This window comes from Columba livia, chromosome 1 (genome assembly GCF_036013475.1).
Source record: "Columba livia isolate bColLiv1 breed racing homer chromosome 1, bColLiv1.pat.W.v2, whole genome shotgun sequence".
Taxonomy (NCBI): Eukaryota; Metazoa; Chordata; class Aves; order Columbiformes; family Columbidae; genus Columba; species Columba livia.
This window is the reverse complement of record NC_088602.1, coordinates 4,420,637-4,445,754: the sequence shown is the minus strand read 5'-3', so window position 1 is coordinate 4,445,754 and position 25,118 is coordinate 4,420,637. Positions and strand designations below refer to the sequence as shown.

The 25,118-nt window shown below is 49.9% G+C and overlaps 1 protein-coding gene across 6 annotated transcripts in view; it reads right to left on the bottom strand.

The window, feature by feature from the left end:
• CAPN5 (calpain 5) overlaps positions 1-25,118 on the bottom strand; it is a 68,747-nt gene that overhangs the window by 36,102 nt on the left and 7,527 nt on the right. For 5 of the 6 annotated variants that reach the window (XR_010475108.1, XM_021285078.2, XM_065075359.1 and 2 more), the window contains exon 2: positions 11,749-11,925. Coding sequence is in view for 5 of the 6 variants with exons in the window: in XM_021285078.2 (XP_021140753.2) it covers positions 11,749-11,925 (177 nt within the window). In the remaining variant the exon portion in view is untranslated. Of the gene's footprint in view, positions 1-11,748; positions 11,926-18,297; positions 18,416-25,118 lie in introns of those variants that run through there. The other variant, XM_021285079.2, reaches the window with a different exon arrangement.

Here is a 25,118-nt window from a genome sequence, read left to right as displayed (position 1 = left end):
CACGAGTTTAAGCCATTTAAAGAAATGACTTCCAGCCCACACCTATTCTAGTTATTCATACCCTGGGTGTAGTTTTACAAACAGAGAAACCTGCTTTATGAGAAAACCACCGTCTAGGAGTGTGGACTCATGAGCTTCTGTTAACCGGGAAAAGGGACAAAAAGGGGCATTATTTAGAGAAAGTGATTCAATATTCAGCCACCAGGAAAAGGTTCAGTTCCTGCCACTGTTGAGAGAAGGGAGTGGAGAGGAACTTGGAGGCAGGGTTGGCCGTAGGCATCCAGAGTTAACTGGTTCTGTCTGGCACCTCCAAGGGTGGATGCCCACCCAAAAAGTATGAATCCTGTATTTAACACCAGCAAGGATCTCCCCATGAGGCCCTGGGCTCAAGTCATGAAACTGCAGGAGTTCACAGAGACATCAAACACAAGCAAGCTTCATCTCTCCTTGGTAACATCCCCTATGGTGGTTTCCTCCTGACCTGCTCAACTTTCCCAGTATCACAGGCAATACGCAGCATTTCCAGATGAGACTTCAAAGCCTTCAGCTCATCCTCAGTTTGCTGTCAGTTTACAATGATGCAGGTACAGCAGCAGCAGCTCCAAGATAGAAATATATGCACAAGCTCTCCCAACAATGGGTAGCACAGGGTCTCCACACAAACTCACTACGTGGTTTACTGGGCTGTAAAAATGTCTATGTTTAGACTTTTAGCCAGTTTCTCCAGGTATTAAGCACTCTGTCTATGTTTTCCATCATAAGTTCTTACATAACTCTGTTGGTGGTATTGACATCAGAACACAGTCAAGATTTAACCACCCATGACCACTTCCCATTAAGATGGCTTGTCCACCCTTTACCTTCTTGGAAGGGACCTGGGAGGAATGCATCACTAGGCAGTGGTTTCCTCCCAAAGGTCCAGAAAACTGCCTGGTGGAAAAGGAGCTTGGGGTGTTGGTGACAGCAGCTGAACATGAGCCAGCGTGTGCCCAGTGGCCAAGAGGCCACCAGTATCCTGGCTGGTACCAGCACTGCTGTGGCCAGCAGGCCCAGGGCAGTGACCGTCCCTGTGCTGGGCACTGGGGAGGCCAAACCTCAAATCCTGGGGGCAGTTTTGGGCCCCTCATGCCAAGAAAGCCCTTGAAGTGCTGGAGTGAGTTGAGAGAAGGGAACGGAGCTGGGGAAGGGGCTGGAACACAAGTGTTATGGAAGCGGCTGAGGGACCTGGGGGGTTCAGCTGGAGAACAGGAGCTGAGGGGAGACCTTCTGATCTCTGAACTGCCTGAAAGGAGCTTGGAGCCAGGGGGGGTTGGGCTCTGCTCCCCAGGAACAAGCGCCAGGTGCAGAGGAAACGGCCTCAAGTTGTGCCAGGAGAGGTTGAGGTTGGATCTTGGGAACAATTTATTGCAAAAAAAGGGCTGTTGGGCATTGGAACAGGCTGCCCAGGGCAGTGGTGGAGTCACCATCCCTGGAGGGGTTGAACAGACACATAGATGAGGTTCTCAGGGACATGGGTTAGTGCCAGGGTTGGGTTAACGGTTGGACTCAATGATCTTGAGGGTCTCTCCCAACCAAAATGATTCTATCATGCTATGAAATATCAGAGACGTGGGATGCTCTTTTCATTTCTACATGAACACAGATGTCACTCCTCCCAAGCTGCAGTCTCTTGCCTTGTTGGTCAACACAGCTCCTGCTGGCCCCAGCTGTCACCCAAAGAGGAGAGATACTTCATCTCACTCTTGCTGACCTCATTTCTTCTTGTGAGATCTGAGGGAGACACCACCAGTCTCAAGGGCTGGAGAAGTGGTGCCAGCTTGCCCCTGCCCCACAGGGACTGGGAGCAGTTGCTGAAGCTCTGATCTCCTTCAGGGCACCTGAGAAGCCATGGCCAAAAATGGGGTGAACTCAGAGCAACTGTCAGAGTGCCATTAGAGCATCACCCTGGGGTGCTGCTCTTGCTTGTGCTTTTTGTGTCAAGGAAGAGCCTAAAAGGGACCTGTTGGTGGGTTTTCATAGAGATGAGCATCCAGATGAGGATGTGGTGGGGCCAACAGATCACACAGGTTGGCATCTCGCTGTGCAGGATTGGTCCTGGTGAGCTCAAGTCCCAAGCGCCTGTGCTGAGCTCCAGCCTGTGCTGAGCTCCAGCCAACACCTGAAGCCAACACCTGAAGCCAACACCTGAAGCCAACACCTGAAGCCAACACCTGAAGCCAACACCTGAAGCCAACACCTGAAGCCAACACCTGAAGCCAACACCTGAAGCCAACACCTGAAGGCTTTGTCCTTTCTCAAGGATTCTTTTCATTCTCCTCTGCTCCTCCAAGAGCTCCAGTTCAAGGCTGCCTTGTCCACAGAGGTGCCTGGGGCACTGCAAGGAGCTGAGCACTTGGCTCCCTACAACCGCAGATGGCAGTGAGACAGCATGCAGGCTGGGGACAGATGGCCACGAGCATGGGTAGGACAGTCAAGTAGGGCAGCACCATCCCAAGGAATTCACCCCCCTCCATTGCACAGTGTTTCAGTAGATCCAGGTCTAAACGATTGCACTGGGCTAAGTGTCTCCACTTAGGACAAAGATCCCACCCTACCGCCCTTCCCCACACTGTACATTTCAGTCTGCCTCATAAATGGGTTTTCAGTCTCTGCAGGGCTTTGTGGCAGTATTTGCACAATCTCTGTTAAATTATATACATATCAGAGGAAAAACAGTGCCATTCCACTTACTGTCAAATTGCGTTGGGGTTTTATTTTAAAAAGGGCCATCTTACAGAATTTAATGCTCAGTACAAGTAATTCAGGCGGTGTCAGTCGTTTGGCAGCAAGGAAAGGACAAGCCCTTGCCCTGGGGTGTTTACAAAGACAGACATTAGCTGCATTTATTTATGTCCGATCATCCCATTGATGCTCTTGGACTGGACAGTGGTCCAGGCTCTGATGAGCAAAGCAAGAAGGAAGGATGATGGAGAGAGGGTTCGTAGCTATTTCTTTACAGGTGCAGGTATCCCTCTGCCCCGACTATCTATGCATTACAGGGTTATCTTATATTTAAATGGAGCAGAAATGCAGAAGCAAGTGAGTGTACACACAAGATCCAAGGGGTGTACACTGAAGCTAAGCCAGTTCACACACACACACACACAAAATGGCAAATCCTGAGGCAGGGAATGGTCTTTAGAGCAAGTGATCCAGAGCTGCGGTGGATTTTCCTCTCCTGGAAAAACAAAACTGGATGGTGCTTAGAGGAAGCGCGTCAAGTTTAGTTCAACAGGGAATTAATTCAAGGAAGTGCCGTGACCTCTTGTTACGCAGAAATCAGCTGATGATGCATTGACAACAGTTCCCTCCGGCTTCAAATTTGACAGAAACAGCTCCTTTTCTGCTCCAGCCACCGTTTTTCATCCTCCCACCGCTGCTTCCTCCTATTTGTTTCTTTCCCTAACCACTTCTTGCAGCAGCTGGACCCTGCCCTCGGTTTTACCGCACCCCATGTTTTATTTTCTCACTGCAAGAGGCAGCACCGTGCCTGATCAAGGGGACTTTGCATGGATTTTGGCAAAACCGCTTCTTCCAGCAGGACCAAACACAGACAAATCGCCCCCAAGCCCCATCCCTGCAAAAATTAGAGCTCACGGGCAGTGCAGCATCTCCCATTCGGCACCAAATTAAAAGTCACGGCTGGTCCAGGACATAACGAGCTCTGTAGCTGCTCTGCAGGCTGAATGTGCCCCTCTGGCACCCCAAAGCCCAATCTGTAAGGATTTACACCATTCCCTCCCATGGAGCCCAGAGATGGCAGCGGAAGCCCAGGGCTCCTTTCTGCAACACCCTCTGCTATTATGATCTTTCTTATTATCCGTACAATAATTTCTAGACACTGACACGCAGTGATATTAAGAAGCAGGCGATTAATCTCATCTTCTGATTTTACTGTTAGTTTTGCATTTAAGGCCATGTCCTTCTGAAGCTGAGGACAGAGCAGACGGGCTGGTTAATTTCTTATCAGAGTCTGCATCGAGCTGTATTCACACCAGGCAGCTTATCACCCCGGATCCTAACTGGGGTAAATGAGGAGAGTGTGTTTGTCCAGCTACTCGGGGCTGCGGGAGGATGCAGCGAGATCTGCTGGAACACACTCAGGGTCAGCATCACATTTAATGAGAGATCTTTTAAAACAAGCATAAACAATAACAAATATTATCTTCTCCATCCTTGAGGGGAAGAGAGGCAGGGGGAGGCTGTGAATAGCTTAAAATGTAGAAAAAAGTAAATTCAGAGATTGCAATAAGTGGTGACCAAATCCTTTCCTGGCAAGGAGGGATCAGACTGGCAATCAGCTCCAGGCTTTACAGAAAACGGCAGATAAATTAACAGGCAAGAGGCTCATAAATTCCTAAGCTGAGACACACAAAAGGTCTGGAAGGACTCTGTCTCCGTGATGGATCACAGAGAGACGACAGACTCTGCTTGGAGAAGACAAGTCCCTCCGTCCATCCAGCAGCACAGAGGAGCCACAGCATCAACGCTCCTTTGGGCACAACCAAAACTGAATGAGACAGGTCAAAAAGCTACAAAAAGCTGAGTGAAGAGGTCAAAAAGCTACAAAGAGCTGAGTAAAGACATCCCTGGTGTGCAGGTGACAGAGGTTGGTATTTCTGGCAGAAAAAGGTTCAGGTGGGGCACCAGAAGGTCGTTGCTCCCAATGACCATCACCATTTTAATTGCTTGTTTCAGATGAGCTCTCAGAACATATAATTGCAAGAACTTAACCTCTGCCTTCCCCATTCTCTTCACCCTTGTGTTTTTGGCAGCTTCCCAGTGCCGTACACTGGGGAAAAGACCTTTTAATGCAGAAACTTGCGGGCAGGCAAGTGCCGGTCCTGCTTTTAGTGAATTAGTTCGTTGACTCCTTTCCCCTTCCAGGAAAAGCCCCGCAGGGACTGATTGTATAACCCTCACTCAGCAAGCAAAGGAGCTAAGTGCTTAATAACACAAGGAGAAGGGGATCTGAAAGATGCTCTCCCATCCCACAACATCTCCTCATCCTCCAAACACAACAGCATTGAATTCAGGAGACAATGGATATAACGGATGAAACCCCTACACACAAGTCAGGCTGGATATAAGTCAGTCCGACAGGGAAGCGGCTACTGAAAAATGGTATTTGCTCAGTTTCTAAAACAAGATTTCTTTTGCCTGGATGGGAAAAATAAAACAAAATAAACAGGGCTGTGGATGAGAGCATCTTTCCCCAGCGCCACAGTAGGGCTGAAAATGCCATGGTCCTACTGCTCTGAGACCTTCTGCTTCCCACAACCCTTCCCAAAACACCTGGACTCCCTGTCTCACCCAACACTACTCTTGCTCTCAGACTTTCCCCTCCAAATGGCATTGTTCTGAAGCCAGATAAAATAATATTGCCATTTAGCAAGAATCTACCTTTGTGCTGTTGAATCAGTGACAACCTCCCTTGACAATTCCTGCAGAGGCAACTCGGTGCTTGCAAGCAAAGGCTGGAGGGACATAAAAATACTGAGAAATAGGGTTGGAGGGCAAAACTCTTTCCATGGAGATGGGAGGGCATAGATTTCACCCAACAGAGCTTCTCTGGTGGTTGCAACACCAGCCAGGCTTGAACTCACAGTGTAGAGGTGCAGCACAGGTTCAACCACCACCACCTTGCGCCACCCCATCACTGTGACAACAGACTGCCTGGAAACCCTCATGTTCATCACATCCTGGTCCCCTCCAAGCACCTTTGGGATCTCTGGTCGCAACCATTCTGCATCTTAGAGAAGACCATTGGGTGCTTCTGCAAGGCCCTGTGACATGCTGCTGAGACATCCCAAGCCAGGCTGGACGGGGCTCTGAGCAACCTGATCTGGTGAAGCTGTCCCTGCTCATGGCAGGGGTGGCACTGGATGAACTCCCTTCCAACCCTTCTATGATTCTATATCTGTGCACAGCACAAGTTCCCCACAGGCCTCATTTGCTTCCCTCAGGACCATAATGACACCCAGATGTGTCCTGGCTGGCGACCAGTCTCAGCAGCAGGTGATCGCTTGGTGGACAGAACCCAAACCATGGGACCCTCCTTGCAGAAGAGAGAAAGAAAGCCCTTGCTAAGGCCCAGGGGTACTAATGACCCTAATTTAACCCTGTACCAACCCCATGGCATCACTGGAAGTGGTCTGTACCCAAGAAGAGAGTTTGGGACAGTGATGATTACAAGAGACGAACTGGTTTACCCCAGGGTAGATGAGCCTCTTCCACCCTAGGCCACCACTGTTTTTTTCCCCAGGGGATCAACAGAGACAGGTGAGTGCCCCAGATCCCCCTGTATTTCTGCCTCCCAGCCTGCATCTCATCCATCCTCTTCACTTCTTCTCAGTATTGCCCTTCCTCATTTACCCAGCTCCCAAAAGCTCAGGCCAGCTCACCAATGCACATGGTAAAATGTCTGCTCCCATGCTGCAGTGATAGTATTCCTGCCTTAAACAAGGAGAGCAAAACCCAGAGCCTGAGGATGAGGCTAAGACTTTCCCTATGTGTGGTACTACTTGTCTGAATACAGAGATCTTCCTCACCTTCCTACAGAATCAAAAAATAATTTTGGCTGGGAAACACCCTCAAGATCATTGAGTCCAACCATTAGCCCAACACTGGCACTAACCCATGTCCCTAAGAACCTCATCTACTTGTCTTTCAAACCCCTCCAGGGATGGTGACTCCATCACTTGAGGTTGTTTCCTCTGCTCCTGGTGCTTGTTCCTGGGGAGCAGAGCCCGACCCTCCCTGGCTCCAAGCTCCTTTCAGGCAGTTCAGAGATCAGAAGGTCTCCCCTCAGCTCCTGTTCTCCAGCTGAACCCCCCAGGTCCCTCAGCCGCTCCCATCACACTTGTGCTCCAGCCCCTCACCAGCTCCGTTCCCTTCTCTCAACTCGCTCCAGCACCTCAAGGCCTTTCTTGTGGTGAGGGGCCCAAAACTGACCCCAGGATTTAAGGTACAAATGGTAGCAGGCAGAGTGCAAGGGAGGAGTTTCAAGCAATGAACTAGGATTTGGCCTTAGCTCAAAATGCTGGGTTTAATTTCTAATGCAAACAGCCAAGTGTTGCTGCCAGCAAGAGCCACTAATGCTGCCCCAGCCAGCTCCAAAATCTACTTTGGCTCAGCAATGTTCAGCCAGCCTAATTTTTAAGTGGATGCACTAAAACAAAGATCTTTGGGACCCCTTTCCCAGCTCAGGCTGATGCTACAACTTCCTTCCCTCCCGTAAACTCCAGAGATTCATTAGCTTTCTGGCTTCCCCGTGCTGCATCATGAAGATGTTTGGCAAACAACCACCGAAGCCAAAGCCTGATCAGAGGGTTCAAACAGCTGCTCCCTCTGCAAAGATCTGGCACCCAGAGCAGGGCTGGAGGCCAGGGGAAAGCAGGGAGGGAGGACACCCCGTTGGAAAGAATAACACTGAGCCCATTCCAGGAAATGCTGCAGCACCAGATGCAGGAGGAAGTTTAAGCAAAACAGGGAAGGGTTATTCGGTTATTCATGAGCTGTTCCAGCAACGCTCTTCAGCCTTCTCTTTATCTCCCTGCCCAGAAAAGGAACCTCAAGAAGGAAGGAGAGCTGCGTAGAGATTGCATTTGTTTTGCTTTGTTTTGTTTTTCCAAAGCGAAAGATAGCACGTGGAGGAGAAAGGATGGGAAAATGTTCTGGTTGGGAAGGAAGCGATGTACACATGAGGAAGGCGCTGTTTACATCTCTACTAGTGTAATTTAAATATATAGTAATGAGATCTTGCCTCTGCCAAAGCTCATCCCACCACTGCAGTGAGTTCACTGCAGTTACTTTCCACATATGAGTGCTTCCCCTGAAAAAGTGACCTCCTGCATAACACTTCTCTGCATAGGTCGCAAGTGACAGCACTTCTGAGAAAGCAAACTGTTGTTTTTAACAGCTGATGCCTTTTATTTCCACTCTCTGCCCACTCTGCTCTCACAGCAAAGCCCGAGGCACGATGAGCTCTTATGCTTTATCATGTAGTTTCAGCTGAAACTCCCCAAAACCAACCATGGCCACGGCCCTGAGAGATAGCAGAGGTGTGTACACACCATCCCCTCCTGCAGACAGCGTCCCCGGGACTGTCAGACTCCATTTCTGGGTCAGAAAAGCCTCAAAACAGCACTTACCAAAAGCTGGGAGTATCACTCTGGTTTGGTTTTGATTTTGTTTTTTCCGAACAACAAAATGTGATTGCCTAAGGAAATATTTACTGGTTATAACAGAAAGAGAATGCTGTAGGGACTCAGTATGGCTTAATAACCACATCGTGCAATTATCACACAAGCAGAGCAGTTGATTTGAACTTCATGGACATTTTGGACCCTCCTGAACACTGCATTTAATTAGAGAAGCTGATGGTGTTTCCCAGCTCTCTCGCAGACAGATATATATCAAGATGTCTAACACCCAGTTGCACTTGTGTTTGCTTCCTTGCAGAAGATGCTGGGACTTCCTTGCTGGGCTCTGTCCCTTAGAGACCCGGTGTGAATTCAAGCAGAATTGGGTCCAACAACTAAAAATGTCACTTTGCATTGGCTGGCTGGCACAAAGGAGTTCTTCTCCTCATGAAATTCAGCCACCTTGCCAAAATGGACAACTGAAAGGAAAGAAACTGGGGAAGTCCTTTAGAGAAGGTGCCCTCTGGAAGCTTCAGCATTAACAAGGGCTCATGTGAGCCCAAATTCTCTTTTTTACGGCAATTTTACGGTCAGGGCAGTTAGACAGCTCTGTTCAGATGATCCTACCAGACAGCAGCATCAAGGAGACATCTATTGCTCAGCATGGACTCCTTGTGGTGCCAAAACTGCTGGCATAGTTCCTTTCATCTCATGCAGAAGCAGCAAAAGAGGGACCATCTCCATCTCCAGTTAAATGCACAGGAACTTGCTTGCACGTGGGACTGTTCCCACTGCCAGCCCAAGCAAGAAGGAACCTCTGTTCAAACTGCAGGGCTGGCTGGTTGGAAAGAGCTTGAATTCACTCCATGCTTGAGCAGGGATGGGCTTGGACCTGGCTGAACATCCCAGCTTGCAGGTGAAGACCAAGAGGTGAAGAAACCTTTCTTAGAAAGACTTAATGTTCTTGGGAGCACAGCAGTAACAGGATGATGCTTTGCTGGTTGACCCTGTGTCTTCCTAAGCAAGAGTGGATGCTACATGCCTGAACACGAGGGCTGTAAGTGAGCTGGAAGCCAGAAAAGCAGATGGAGAAGAGGTAGATCACCTGTTCAGAGAAGGTGCCCCTTCTCCTTGAAAAGAATCATAGAATCATTTTGGTTGGAAGAGACCCTCAGGATCATCAGGTCCAACCATAACCTAACTCTAGCACTAAACCATGTCCCTAAGAACCTCATCTAAACACCTTTTAAACACCTCCAGGGATGATGACTCCCATCAACAAGTCTATGCCTGACAAAGCCTGAATAGCCAGAGTTGTTCACGAGCCATGCAGCAAGCTTTGAGACACAGATGTTCAGTAGAAGATGAGAAAACTTTGCCCTTCCACAGCTGGATCCAACCCTTTGTCATTAGATGTGGGGCTGAATTAATGTGTGTCTCTGAATGCAAACCAGCAAGGGGGTGTCAAACACATCTCTAACCCTTCAGTCCCAGAGAAAGTTGTTTAGAAAGTCTTGGGCATCACCCATATGTGTGACATGCAAGGTGTGTTCATGTGGTAGGGTGGTGAGAGCGTGTTCCAGGTTGGCCAGAGAGGTGGTGGATGAACCATCCCTAGAGACATCCTAGGCCAGGCTGGACGGGGCTCTGAGCAACCTGAGCTGGTGAAGATGTCCCTGCTCATGGCAGGGGTGGCACTGGATGAGCTTGGAAGGTCCCTTCCAACCCAAACCATCCTATGATTCTATAATTCTATGATGCCGTGTTGTGCTCTACAATGAGACCAAACCATGGTGAGCCCTCTCTTCAGAAGGCAGCTGTGCACAGAGCACCTTTCCAGTCCAGCAGAGAAGGGAATAAGCTAAAACACGAGCTGAGCCTTGTACAAACCCCATCTCCAGGCAGAGCTGGCATGAAAGAGACCAAGGCAGGGCAGAGGGAAACAAGACCTCCATCCCACGAGCAGTCTGGCGGGATGCTGGGCAGCTCAGCCCCTCCTGCCACACTGAAAGAGGTGGTTCAGCTCCATCCCTTCCTTCACACAAAGCCTTTTTGTCCACCCCCCAGGGACTGCCCTCACCCTGACAGACACAGCACTGTCTTGCGAAAGGGCAGCTGGTTTTCTGGGCTGCCAGTGGGGGTGAGGAGGACAATGGCAGCTCAGACGACCCTGCCACGCTAAAATGTCACCAAGCTGCCTGCAAAACAGCATGGGATAGGCAGTGGGGGCTGCTCCTCCCCACAGGCTAGGAAGTAGAAATAGGTGTTTTAAATGATTCTGACATTGCCTCTCCCCATTCACAGTTATTGTTGCTGCCTGGGATGTCCTGCATTTCATGGCAGTCAGAGAACTACAGAATCATTTTAGGTGGAAAAGACCCTCAAGATCATCAAGTCCAACCATTAACCCAACCCTGGCACTAAACCATGTCTCTGACAACCTCATCTCCATGTTTGTTCAACCCCTCCAGGGATGGTGACTCCACCACTGCCCTGGGCAGCCTGTTCCAATGCCTGACAGACCTTTGGGGAAGAAATTATTCCCCAGATCCAACCTCAACCTCCCCTGGCGCAACTTGAGGCCGTTTCCTCTGCTCCTGGCGCTTGTTCCTGAGGAGCAGAGCCTGACCCCCCCTGTCTCCAAGCTCCTTTCAGGCAGTTCAGAGATCAGAAGGTCTCCCCTCAGCTCCTGTTCTCCAGCTGAACCCCCCAGGTCCCTCAGCCGCTCCCATCACACTTGTGCTCCAGCCCCTTCCCCAGCTCCGTTCCCTTCTCTCAACTTGCTCCAGCACTTCAAGGGCTTGAGGGGCCCAAACTGACCCCAGGATTTGAGGTGCAGCCTCACCAGTGCTCAGCACAGTGGGAAAAAAGTGGCCTTTTGGTCAGCCCCAAGCAGATGGCCATACCCAGGCATAGAAACTCCCCAAGACACAGTGCCCTGAGGTGCACCTTTTGGCCAGGCGCTGAGGACAGCAGAAAGGGGACAGGCAGCACAGGAGACAGGCAATGTTACCCCCAGGCCCCTACAACCTGTCTCCATGTCAGACACAGCAGCGTGGAGGACACGCAGAGTGGTTTTCGCAGAGGACACCAGTTTTTCACATGAGAGGAAGGATGGGTTAGATCACCCACCTCCCAAAGACCCCCAGGATGAACTAACCTACCCAAAGCTTATCTTCTTTTCCTTTCCCAAATGGATCACCAAGAGTATTCAGAGACAACCATTTGCTTTGCTGGAACAACTAGACTTAGCAAGAGCGCCCAAAACCAACCTGACCACAAACTTTCTCTCTGTTTTATGCACGGGGAAACTGGGGCATGGAGAAGCCTGCTTTGTTCCCAGACCTCACTGCGGGACAACAGTCTTGGCCTGGGTGTAGCTGGTCTCCCTGACATCCCAGATGCTCACAATACCGAGCCTGGGCAAATAAACCCTGCTGAGGGGAGAAGATGTTGTCTGGGGCTTAGAACCCTTGATGAAGGATGCGCTGAGCATTTTTGGGGGTGTTTGAGAGCAGAGATGGCATAAAAAAGCATCAAGGTGAAAGGGGACACGCGCACTTACTTTTGGTCGCTTCCACTGGATGCCCTGGATCCTTGACTTGTAGAAGAGCGAGTCGTCATTGGCAGGGAAAAGTGGGTCCTCAAAGAGCTGCTTCCGCCTCTGACACTCCTTCTTGAGGGAGGCGTAGCGCTGGTTCTCATATGGCTTCACCGAGGAAAACATCCTTTCCCACCGGCCCTGGGAGGACAGGCAGAACGTGAGTGAGATGGGGCAGAGTCTGGCCATGGACACCCAGTCCTCCTCCACAGCATCTGGGTGCAAGGACCAAGACGTCATGGCTGGAGACAACCATCCAGCATCTGTCTCTGCCTTTCCCCAAACTTGGCTGTCCTACAACCCCACATTTATAGTCTCATGAAACACCTCTGGCTCACTCCAGGAGGTATCGGTGTGGTCCATCACCAGTTTAAACAGGCAGGGAAAATCCTGCATCCAAACGAGGAGAGATGGATGACTCCTCTAAGCTCAAGAATACCTTGGACATTCCCTGGGTATGGGACTCCCGTTTCCCCAACCAAAACAGGAACAGGAGGAGATGATAACTGGTGTCCTGCCTTTTAGTGACATTATAACTCATTTGGGTAAAACACAGCCCTTTGAGGCAAAGGAGAAGACATTCCCTGCAAGAAGGGTGTGCACAGGTTTTCTGGGGGGCTGAGCCCTACCCAGAGCACCCCCACCACGCAGCCCCAGATTACAGACATACAATTCATGATTTCATCAGAGACGCCAATTTCTCAGTAGACTTTATCAGATCTGATTTTAATTAAAAAAAGATCTCCTGGCAGAGCGCCATGTATTTCTGGATTAATTATTCTGTCCTGACAAGCATCTGGCTTCCAGGGTAGAGAAATGAGTTTAGCAATCCATAAAACAGCAGAAAACCGTTGCCCAAATGCCCCTCACAACAGAGATCAGTGCCTCTCCATCACTGCTCCATCACCTGCTCCCTATGGCCCCTGGGTACCAACCCCTTTGCTCCAGTCCTCATCCTTCCACCCTACAGCTTGCGTTGCATTGTCCCCACAGCAGGCAAAAGGGAAGGGGGTTCTCTACATTGATCTCCTGTACTAAATCACAGACCTTCTTCCAAAGATACCTCCCTAAATTTATTCTGTATTTATTTATAACAGCTGCGTACAATCCTTCTTTTTCCCCAAAATGGGATGTCTTGTTCAAACTGTTGATCGTTAGTGAACCTAGTCTAGAAATATCTAGTCTGGTTTCCTAAAGAAATGGGGGTTTGTGTGCCACGAAATTCCAGCTGTGGTCTCCAACACCACTCATGGTAAAACAAAGGGTGCCCCATCCAGATGCATCCAACCAACTGGCCTAAACCATCACTCCCAGTGGGATGTATAGAAAGTATATGCTTCTTGAGGTCAACATCCACGGACACTTTAAATCATGACACCAGACAAGGAAATTGCAATAGCGGCTAATTGGAACCAGCTAATCTGTAAACACCCAAAATCCCAGGGATTATATGATCACTTACAGCTGAGCGTCAATTCTGGAACAGTGTCACATCGCTTGTTAATGAATCACTAGGATTAGCTGGAGGAAAGTAGGTGTTTGAGAGCTAAATCAATGTCCATGGTGATCGGAACAATCCTCCAAGACCATCACCCACCCAGCCAGCCTCTCATTTGGAGAGACAAAAACACTCCACTTCTGCAAAGCAGAAGTATAGGTTTTAACTGACGGCATTTATCAGCTTGATTAGCTGCACAAGTGCTCATCACTCAGAGCTCAAGTGAACCCAAAATAACCTCCTTGTTGGCTGCTCCACAGGTCTCTGCTGTTGAGGATCGGTTGCTAAAGCAGCTTGTGGGGTGCTTGGTGCCAGCCACCCACCTGTCTGCAAAGCACCTCAGGTGTCCCTCAGACACACTGAACCACAGAAACATAGAATAGTTGGGTTGGAAGGGACCTTCAAAGCTCAATCAGTGCCACCCCTGCCATGAGCAGAAACATCTTCACCAGCTCAGGTTGCTCAGAGCCCCGTCCAGCCTGGCCTGGGATGTCTCCAGGGATGGTTCATCCACCACCTCTCTGGCCAACCTGGGACAGGCTCTCACCACCCTCATTGGAAAAAATTTCTTCCTCACACCTGGCCTGAATCTCCCCTTCTTTAGCTTAAAACCATTACACCTTGTCCTATCACAACAGGCCCTGCTCAAAACTCTGTCCCTACCTTTCTTACTGGCCCCTTTTAAGTCTGGAATGACCACAATAAGGTCTCCCTGGAGCTTCTCTTCTCCAGGCTGAACACCCCTACTCTCTCAGCCTGTCCTCACAGAAGAAATAACTGCAAAGGGGCAATTATACCTTTAATTAAACACAATCTGAACAAGGCGCCATCCTGGATGAACTCCATAGGATGTACTGGGGCAACAGGTAGATGCGTCTCCCACAAGGAGACCATTGGAACTGGATGGCCAACAACCCACCTACCCCCTTATCTCTACTCCCATGTCCCCAGCGTGGAGGAAGAACATTGTAATAATTTAGCAATGATCTTCCAGGATTGTGGACCTGAGATTTTATAGTTTAGAACATCTTAGCTTGCAGGCCAAAGACAGGGAGAGCAGCTCTGCCTTCAGCGCTGAATCACCTGCTCTATTTGGGAAGCAAGGCTGGGACCTTGTATGCGTGGGGTCAGTCACAAAAGTATTGACTCACACAGGAGCCTTTGGAGGTGGCTGAGCAATGCATTGACGTGCTGTGGTACAAAGGGCCTATAGCGATGCTCACGGGATTTTCTCCTTGGCATCAGGACCACTTCTCAGATGCTCCTAAGAGACCCAAGTGCATCGCCTTCCCCCAGAAAAGCATTAAAGGGACCTGTATCAAAACAGGAATAATAAACCAGATTTGCTCCTTGTAGAAAGGCAGAAAGCCTCACTAAGCAGTCAGGGAACACACACAGCAGTCAAAATATAAATCCATACTGCCAAGAGGGGCAGGAAATGAGCTAGACCCCAGATCTCCAGCAGACAAAGGTGGTGAAGAAAAGGGAAGATGTCCCCAGTTGTGGCCCCTCAGTTCCAGCAGGACAGGGAACTGCTGGAGAGAGTCCAGCGCAGCCACCAAGATGCTGAAGGGAGTGGAGCATCTCCCGTGTGAGGAAAGGCTGAGGGAGCTGGGGCTCTGGAGCTGGAGGAGAGGAGACTGAGGGGTGAACTCATTAATGTTTACAGATATATAAAGGGTGAGTGTCAGGAGGATGGAGCCAGGCTCTTCTCGGTGACAACCAATGATAGGACAAAGGGTAATGGGTTCAAACTGAAACACAAAAGGTTCCACTTAAATTTGAGAAGCAACTTGTTCCTGGTGAGGGTGGCAGAGCCTGGCCCAGGCTGCCCAGGGAGGTTGTGGAGTCTCCTTCTGTGCAGACATTCCAACGCGCCTGGACACCTTCCTGTGTAACCTCATCTGGGTGTTCCTGCTCCATGGGGGGATTGCACTGGATGAGCTTTCCAGGTCCCTTCCAATCCCTGACATTCTGTGATCCTGTGTGATTCTGTGGTGGGGACATCTCGGCAGTGAATGAGCTCCTTTTGAGAGACAATCAGGCAAGACTTCTGCAGTGACAATGGTCACTGCTACAGAGAGGCACAGGCAAAGCAGCAGCTCTGGGAAAGGATGGTTGGCAGCTGCTTTCTGCACAAATAAATAGGCTGAGGAAGAACGATGCTGCTGATACCTGAGATGAATCGCTTGGTTTTGTGAGCTGGGCCAACAGATGGGAAAGGACATTTCCACAGGAGGCTGTGCAGAAAGAACCAGCAAGATTTAAGAAGAGAGGCTGGAGAGGAGAGGAGGAAGTCTGGTGCCTTTCTAAAAGCCACGCTCCAGTTAAGGCAGGAGCTATCGGTTTGATGCAGGAGATGCTGGACACTGCTCCGCAGCCTGTCCCGCGGCCAAGGGCTGGCACTTGGCTGCTCATTCATAAAATTACCGCTCCTCCCCAGGCAGCTCTGCAACAACAGCCTGGAGCTGCACTTTCCAACCACCCTTGCAATGCCAACTTCCATGAGATGCCCTGGGCAATGTCCATCCCGGTGAGAACAGGACCGTGGTCCTCTTGGCCAAGGAGCTCCAGCCTTTCTGCCACCCAAATCTTCCTGGAGGAAAAGGGCCGACTCCTTACCCTGTAATCCCACCCCATGGTGACTGTCACCTTGACACTCATCTGTCCTCACCATGGAGATGTTCTCACATGAGGGAGGCAGATGGATTTGAGTTGCAAAGGAAATACCAAGCAGAATGAGAAGGGATACTGTTCGGGATCATTAAAAAAAAAACCCAAAACAACCCAAACAACCAAACAAAACCACAAAATTCCAAAAAAAACAAACAAAAAAAACCAAACCCCAAACCTAACCTACCAACCACCTCCACAAAAACCCCAAACAAAAAACTTGCAAAATAATTAAAAGGAAGAAGAAGGGGAAATGTTCTTAGGGAGAGGTGTTAAAATTCATGACTCCCTCTACTTTGCAGCCAGGCTGAACTTTAGATCTGTCACATTAAAATGCTCAAGAGCTGCCTAACTCTTTGACTTCTTGCACCAGGATGCTCCAGGAGCACAAGACCTGGGCATTCTCATGGCTGGTTCAAATCAAAACCCTACACTTGCATGTGTTTGTGTGTGAGCAGGAAGGGAAATCTGCACTCACAACTCTTAGCAGAGCTGAATTTCTGGAAACAGTGGTCTGAGCTCAACCTTAGTCCAGCCATGAAGCAGTTAAACAGGAAAACATTTTGCTGGAGGACTGAGCCAGACCTATGACTCAGAGGTGTTGTGGACTCCCCCATTTTCTCCTCCAGCATCGGTTCCAGCTCCTGCCAGCTGGTATCGATCACAGCTCCAATCGCTGCGACGGGAAGAAGGACTGAAAGTGTTTGCATTGGCCTGGACCAAACACTTGCTGAAAGGCTCTTCTTTCCTCCCCCACAAACCGCTGCTTCTTTTTTGCTTCCAACTCAGAGGTCCTGTTCTATATCTAGTGAGCTCACCACACTTCGGGTGTTGCAAGGCTGCACCCTGGACAGGAGCAAAGGGCTCCTTGATTGTAGATCACAGAAACATAAAGTCATTTTGGTTGGAAAAGACCCTCAAGATCTTTGAGTCCAACCATCAACCCAACACTGTCACTCGACCATGTCCCTAAGAACCTCATCTATGTGTCTGTTCAACCCCTCCAGGGATGGTGACACCATCGCTGCTCTGGGCAGCTCGTTCCAATGCCCGACAATTCTTTCCATGAAGAAATTCTGCCTCTAGGTCAGACAAAATACTCTGTCCTTAGAAAACAGTATCTTCTGGCCTGTGTTCTCCAGCTCTGTTCTCACTAAACAGGAGATATCACAGAATCCCAGAATGTCAGGGATTGGAAGGGACCTCAAAAGCTCATCCAGTGCAATCCCCCCATGGAGCAGGAACACCCAGATGAGGTTACACAGGAAGGTGTCCAGGCGGGTTGGAATGTCTGCAGAGAAGGAGATTCCACAACCTCCCTGGGCAGCCTGGGCCAGGCTCTGGCACCCTCACTGACAAGAAGTTTCTTCTCAAATTTAAGTGGAACCTCTTGTGTTCCAGTTTGAACCCATTACCCCTTGTCCTACCATTGGTTGTCACCGAGAAGAGCCTGGCTCCATCCTCCTGACACTCACCCTTTACATATCTGTAAACATGAATGAGGTCACCCCTCAGTCTCCTCTTGTCCAGCTCCAGAGCCCCAGCTCCCTCAGCCTTTCCTCACACGGGAGATGCTCCACTCCCTTCAGCATCTTTGTTGCCCTGCGCTGGACTCTCTCCAGCTGTTCTCTGTCCTTCTGGAACTGAGGGGCCACAACTGGACACAATATTCCAGGTGTGGTCTCACCAGGGCAGAGTAGAGGGGCAGGAGAACCTCTCTGACCTACTGACCACCCCCTTCTAACCCACCCCAGGTACCATTGGCCTTCCTGGCCACAAGGGCCCAGTGCTGGCTCATGGTCACCCTGCTGTCCCCAGGACCCCCAGGTCCCTTTCCCCTACACTGCTCTAACAGGTCATTCCCCAACTTACACTGGAACCTGGTGTTGTTCCTGCCCAGATACAAGACTCTACACTTGCCTTTGTTCTATTTCATTAAATTTTTCCCCACCCACCTCTCCAGCCTGTCCAGGTCTGTGGATGGCAGCACAGCCTCTGGCATGTCAGCCACGATATCTGTAATATTACATTGTGAAGGCACAAGGAGAAGATGAAGGCCGAGGAGAAGATGAAGCAGGGACCAGGCATGTGGTTGCTCAAGCCCCAGCCAAGCACAGACTCACGGGCACAACCTACAACACTGCAGCCCAATAGCAGTGTGTTCAGAGCAGCCGATTTCTAAGAATGTTATTTAAATATTTTTTTTTTCCCAGCCTCCTTGGGTGTTTCTAGTGACAGACACGCGACAACACTGGGGTTGCTCTTCTACCTACCAACCTTCCACAACCTACTAAAGCCCAGCTCAGCAGAAGAAAAGCCAACACAAGGAAAACTTTACACACCTTTTCTCCAGGATCCAGGGAAGATGTGGTCGAACCGTGAATCACTCCCTACACGAAACATGAGATAAGCTCTGCACACCCCTCAGCCAACATCTCTATGAACAAAAAAGCCTCAAGTCACAGGCTGCATAGTGACAGTCCCATGGAAAGTCCATCAGGACCAACACAGGCTCCACAGCAGGTCTGAGCTGTGTTCCCAAAGCCCTTTCCTGCTCCCAGCTGTGCATCTACCTCAGCTTTGCTTCGGATTTGAAGCAATGTGGCCTAGAGCCAGCAGCACCACATAGCATCCTGCATTAGCAACGTCCACAGGGGCTGGAAGGGGAAGCCACGCTGCCGAAAATTAGAAAACAAGACATTATTTCTTCTCAAATTGACTGCGGTTAACCAGGGGAGCTGATTCCTGTGGGAAGTCATAGGTAGTTCATGTCCAGATGTTTCTGGGCAGGGCTGGATGTCTTTCCAGAACAGCTGCTTTAGCCACAATGCAAATTACTGAGCATTTACAGCAGTTACTTGCTGAAACAAAACAGTCAACAAACAGGAGACTGAATGTCTCTTTATCTCTTCATCTGGTGATATCTCTGTTCTCTTCTAAGAGCTAGAAACTCTTAGCAAAAACACTAGGCTAAAGGTGACACAGCCATTTTTACACTTAATCACCTTTATATCAAGCTCTGATTTTTGTCAATGATGTGCTGCAGCACAGCTGGGGTCTCAGTCCCCACCTGAACACAGCACCTTTCAGCCAAAGGGTTAATTTTGCATGTGTGCACAAGAGGGCAAGCCATCCCCCCTCAAGAAATGGGTGTAGATGGAGTGGATTTAGTATTAAAAAATAATCTTGATGGGTTGAGAGCTGCTTGTTCTGAATAAATAAATGGATTTTTGCAAGCATGTCAGTATAGTATGTGTTCCCTGATGATTCCTCCTCTATGGGGTGGGAAAGAGCATTGCCATCCACTTGCAGGGATCCTGGTCCCTTCTGCAAAGCACTCGAGACCTACAGAGGAAGGCGCTTGTCTCACAGATGGCTTTTACTGCAAAAACTGCAAGGAAAAAGTAATCTTTCATTAAAAAGTGCATTTGCAGCACAGGCAGGAAGGGGCCAGGGTCACTCGTCTTAGCAGAAAACTACAAAACTACTGTATCACCAAAGCGAGCCCGGCTGGAAATATCTGCAACAAAATCAACCCAAAGTCGGCTGTCACGCTTGGAGGCTATTTCCAGCAATGCATGGTGATTTTTATCATGCGTGCTTATTTCCTCTGCTTTTTTTCCCCTCCCAAACATCTCTCCTTTATTGCTTAACAGCAAAAAGACATGAGAGACAGAGCCAGCCAGCAGGTTTGCAGGGGGTGCAGCATTCGATATGTTTTTTCCTGGGGAGGCTGGGGTCAATGTGAAGGTCTGGGCACCCTTGGACACCCATCTCCTGCAGGAACCGGCCAGGTGGGATGGCCAGGAGCTCCCTTTTTGCTTGGATAACTCACACGGGGGATGCCTTTAGCCTCGGGAGTTCCTCATTCCTTGCAGATATGAGTCACCCATTTGCAAACAAGACTCAGTGCCGGAGCTGCGGGAAGAGAAAGGGCAGCCCTGCATCGTAAACACCCTCAGAACCCTGTGTTGGTGGCAAACTCTGCCTTGGCAAGAGCATTGCACGCAAAAAATGTGCTTGTGGCACCAGCCAGGCCGGCCTTTCTGCACAACACAGACGCTACGGACAGATGGGACCTGGACATGAAGGCATCGTGGCGCAGGCAGGAGGAATTAGCTCAAATCAAAGCTGGTGGTAACATCCCGCATCAGACCAGAAAATGAATCAGGCTGGAGAGATGCAGGACTAGCAGGGCCAGGGGTGAAAGAACAGCAAAAGGTAGTGGCAAAAGCACAGACCCAAAAGCAGTGGGATGAGGAAGGCTATATATAACATAAATAATGAATCATAGAATGGTTGTGGTTGGAAAAGACCTTTAAGATAATCAAGTTGTCTCCTCCAGAAAGCCAGGTGTAGATCTCTAAACATCTCATTTTTTTTCTGTTATGCACTAAATTTGCAAGCCCGCTTTAAATCAAATACTGCTCCAACAGCTACTTAAGCTTCTGCAATAAATTGGCCCATTATTAAAATGCTGCCAGGCAGCCAGGCTTGGCTGAGGGAAGCAGAGAGGAACTGAAGATATTCACCACTTTAGGTCCAGCTCATCCCAACCCACTGATGGTTTGGGGAGAACAGAGAAGCTCGGTTTTGGGTACCCCCAACACATGCTTAGGTGCTGTTCAGGCCCTGAGCCAGCCTTACCATGGCAGACACGAGTTACATCAGGCTTGTTCTCCAGGCCATAGCAGGGTTAAAAACCCTTGTAGCACAGCAGAGGTTGCACCACAAGCACTGAAAGGTGAATTAATGGGCTTTGCCAATGCCCAGCCCCTGGAGACAGCCATTGCTCTGCTAATCCTGCACAACCAAGCGTGACCCTAGTTAATGATTGCAAAGAGCAGCACAGAGCACCAGGAACAAGGAAACACAATCACGGAATGGTTGGGGTTGGAAGGGACCTCTGGAGATCATCCAGTCCAACCCACCTGCTAACGCAGGGTCACCAGAGCAGATCACACAGGAAGGTGTCCAGGTGGGTTTGAATGTCTCCAGAGAAGGAGACTCCACAACCTCTCTGGGCAGCCTGGTCCAGGCTCTGGCACCTCAAAGGAAAGAGGTTTCTCCTCATATTCAGATGGACCCTCCTGTGTTTCAGTCTGTGTCCACTGCCCCTCATCCTGTCGTTGGGCACCACTGAAAGGAAACACTCCGAAGTTCACCGAGAAACCTTGGAGCTTCCCCACAAAACCTTCCTGACAGCAGGAACCTTCTCCAGGGCTCTCCTGGGTTTACATACAGCAGCCAGAACCAGTATCATAGAACCACATATTCATTCTGGTTGGAAAAGACCTTTAAGATGATCGAGTTCAACTGTTAACACAACGCTGACACTAAACCATAGAATCATTAAAAGGTGTGGGTTGGAAAGGAGCTTCAAAGCTCATTCAGTGCCACCCCTGCCATGAGCAGGGACATCTTCACCAGATCAGGTTGCTCAGAGCCCCATCCAGCCTGGCCTGGAATGTCTCCAGGGATGGTTCATCCACCACCTCTCTGGGCAACCTGGGCCAGTGTTTTACCGCCTTCATTGTAACAAATTGCTTCCTCATGTCTGGCCTAAGAACCTCATCTATGCATCTTTTAAACCCCCCCAGGGATAGTGACTCCAGCACTACCCTGAGCAGCCTGTTCCAGTGCCCCACAGCCCTTTGGGGAAGAAATTGTTCCCCAGATCCAACCTCAACCTCCCCTGGCGCAACTTGAGGCCGTTTCCTCTGCTCCTGGTGCTTGTTCCTGGGGAGCAGAGCCCGACCCCCCCTGGCTCCAAGCTCCTTTCAGGCAGTTCAGAGATCAGAAGGTCTCCCCTCAGCTCCTGTTCTCCAGCTGAACCCCCCAGGTCCCTCAGACACTCCCATCACACTTGTGCTCCAGCCCCTTCCCCAGCTCCGTTGCTTTTCTCTTGAATGGCTGGAATGAGGGATTGGACTAGATGATCTTTTGAGGTCCCTTCCAATCCCAAACATACTGTGATACTGTGACCAGATGATCTTTTGAGGTCCCTTCCAATCCCAAACATATTGTGATACTGTGAATAGCACAGGGATGTGGGGCTGGTATCACCTGGCAAGCTCTCTGTTCAAACACGGTACGGCTCAGTCAGGGCAGGTTTTCAGGCATCGGAGAAATACAGCTGAGGAGGAGACGAGTCATGTATTCAGAATTGAGCCACCTCCATCTGTGGGTCCAGACGTATGGACCTTCCTTATCCCAGGAGGGTTGTCACCCCACATGTGCATCACATTGAGCACAGACCACCCACCCCTCGAGGTAACAGGAGCACTGTGTCCTTCTCAGCACCCATTCTAAACACTTTTATTATTAAGAATTTTTAAAAAATTAAAATGATGTTATCTTTTTAGGAGTGGACCGAATTGTATTTCTATTACTTATTCAGGGATTCTAATTGAACGTCTGGACCAACTGCTTTTAAATCCAGTCACACTGACTCTGCTGGAAAACTCGCACCACATCAATACGCTCGTGCTGGTTTTCCTGTCAGCTGGGCAAAAACATGTTGGTCTAAAGACTGACCTGAACCTCTGTGATGTGGCTAAAGGGGAGGACAGGAGTGTCACAGGGCATTGCTGGGGGTAGCCTAGAGAACCCGTTTCTTGGGCACTTATGGGTCACAGGGATGCTTTGTTAAGAGGTTCGGGTGACTGGAAAATTCATTCAGAAAACCCATCAGCTTCTGCAGCCTCTGGGATAATTAAAGCAATTGAGCTTCAAAAGATGCAGAGATGCTGTGCCTGAGAAGTAGAAGAGATAATGGGGCTGCAGTTACTCTGCCATCATCCCTTCCAGACTAGCTGTGCTGTTTGTCCCTCTGGCTCATCCCAATCTTCCCTCCTGCAGCTTCAGCCCAGATCATGTCCTCTGGAGCCCTTCTTGTGCTAACCCAGAAGAACCTGCTCTTTTCTAGCCCTTCCTTAGCATTCCGAGCTGTGTCCTTGGACAGACTTCCCAGGTAAAACTAACGCATCACCAAGCCACAAACATCAACAGTGAGACCAAAACGCTGCTCCTTGTGCTGCAATTCCAACACATATTTGGGGGTAAAATCCAAAATACCTGTTCCTCTGAGAGCATCCAGTGTCCTATGGCACTCACCCCCCTGGGGCTGCCCGTAAAGGACATGCCTGGAATTACAGACATTGTCATCAGGACAGACCCTAGGCAAGATAAAAAGCATCTGACCACCCAGGCCACAAGACTTCTTCCAGAGGAGGATTTCTCCTCTTTTGAAGACCTCTTGCTCTGCTACAGCCCAACCCAGCCGCTGCTTGCTCCTGCCACCATACCGGGAGGCAGGATCCATCAGCCCGGCTCTCACCCCAGCAGAAACATCATACAATAGATTCATAGAATAGTTTGGGTTAGAAGGGACCTTCAAAGCTCCCCCAGTGCCACCCCTGCCATGAGCAGGGACATCTTCACCAGCTCAGGTTGCTCAGAGCCCCGTCCAGCCTGGCCTGGGATGTCTCCAGGGATGGTTCATCCACCACCTCTCTGGCCAACCTGGGACAGGCTCTCACCACCTTCAGTGTAAAACATTTCTTCCTTATATCTAACCTAAATCTCCTCCCTTTCAGTTTAAAACCATCACCCCTTGACATATCACAACTGGCCCTGCTCAAAAGTCCGCCCCCAATAACTGTCACTGCTCCCATCTGTGGAAATGCTTTCCAAAGCCAGAGTGGGCACCAGTGTGTCTGCAGGAGGTGGCTCAGGACATGATATCACTGCATGGTTAAGGTGGAGTGGGAGAACACGGGCAGGGCTGGAGGGCAGCAGCTCCAGGGTGGGGATTAAGCACCTGTCTCCTCTCCCAGCATGAACCCTGCTGGAAGTCCTTGCTTCTTATCTCTGAAGGTGGTGAAACACTGTCCCAGGTTGGCCAGAGAGGTGGTGGATGCCCCATCCGTGGAGACATCCCAGGCCAGGCTGGACGGGGCTCTGAGCAACCTGAGCTGGTGAAGATGTCCCTGCTCATGGCAGGGGTGGCACTGGATGAGCTTGGAAGGTCCCTTCCAACCCAAACTATCGGTGATTCTGTGATCTCTTCAGATACCCTCATGCTGCAGCAGCCCTGAGCTGGAGCAGCAAGTCACAGGGTATGCACGAAATGTCCCCTGCGACATGGGGAAGAGTTTCACTTCCCCACATGGGACAAAGCCCTGATGTTTCCCCAGTGACAGCCTCACATTAGACAAAATAAATCACCACTCTGCTCCAGCATGAAGGACCTGCCAGGCTGCCAACGGCGAGACTTGCCAGGCAAGCAGCTGATAGACACCATCCCCATCCAACGCCTACGCTCCCGGGTCCTTGCAAAAGCAGAGTTTGCAGCTGCAGCTTTTACCAATGCAAGATTTCCCTTTGCTCAGCAGAGAAATCACCTCCCTTAATCTCCCTGGAGCAATCCTTACAGTATTTACACATGCTCAGACAACTCGCAGGACCAGCTCTGCAAGGCTTTGGGAGCAGCAAGCGTGCAAATACTTTGTCGGGTGCAAATACTTTGTCGGAAGCTCTTGCTTACCAGGGTGTGGCTTGCAAAAAATAAAACAAACCAACCCCAAACTCTGAGCAACAAACAGGTATGAATCCTGTTTCACTATACAGGGGCTGGGGGCAATGGTTGAACAAATCAGGATGGGCTGGGAAGGGATGAAGTCAACCCGAGACACCTGCATCCTGCACCAGTGAGCTGCAAAACCTCAAAAAAGCAGAAATGCAATGTAAACTGCGATGGACTGTGCTCACCACAAAGTAAGGATGTGTTTTCTCGCCCAGGGAATTCACTGTATGAATTATCTGGCGATATAATAATACACAAAACCAGCAACAACAACAAAATCACAGCGGGGGAAAAGCATCTTAGTTTAAGGGATGGGCCGGCAGGAGCAGAGCTGGAGCTTTGCCCTTTTCACCCGGTGATCAGAGACCTGCTGCCTGTCATGCTGTGACTCCGGAGACAGCAATATTACGTGTCCCCTTTCCTGGTGACAAAAGCAGAGCCCTGCCCTGGGCTGCTGCAGTCCTGTTTGATTAGTTATGGCCAGATTGCAGGATATTCTCAAAGGAATAAACCAGGGCTGCTGCTTCCCCCATCTGATGACGAGCTCCAGGCAGCCAGGGGGACAATTTGCCTGAT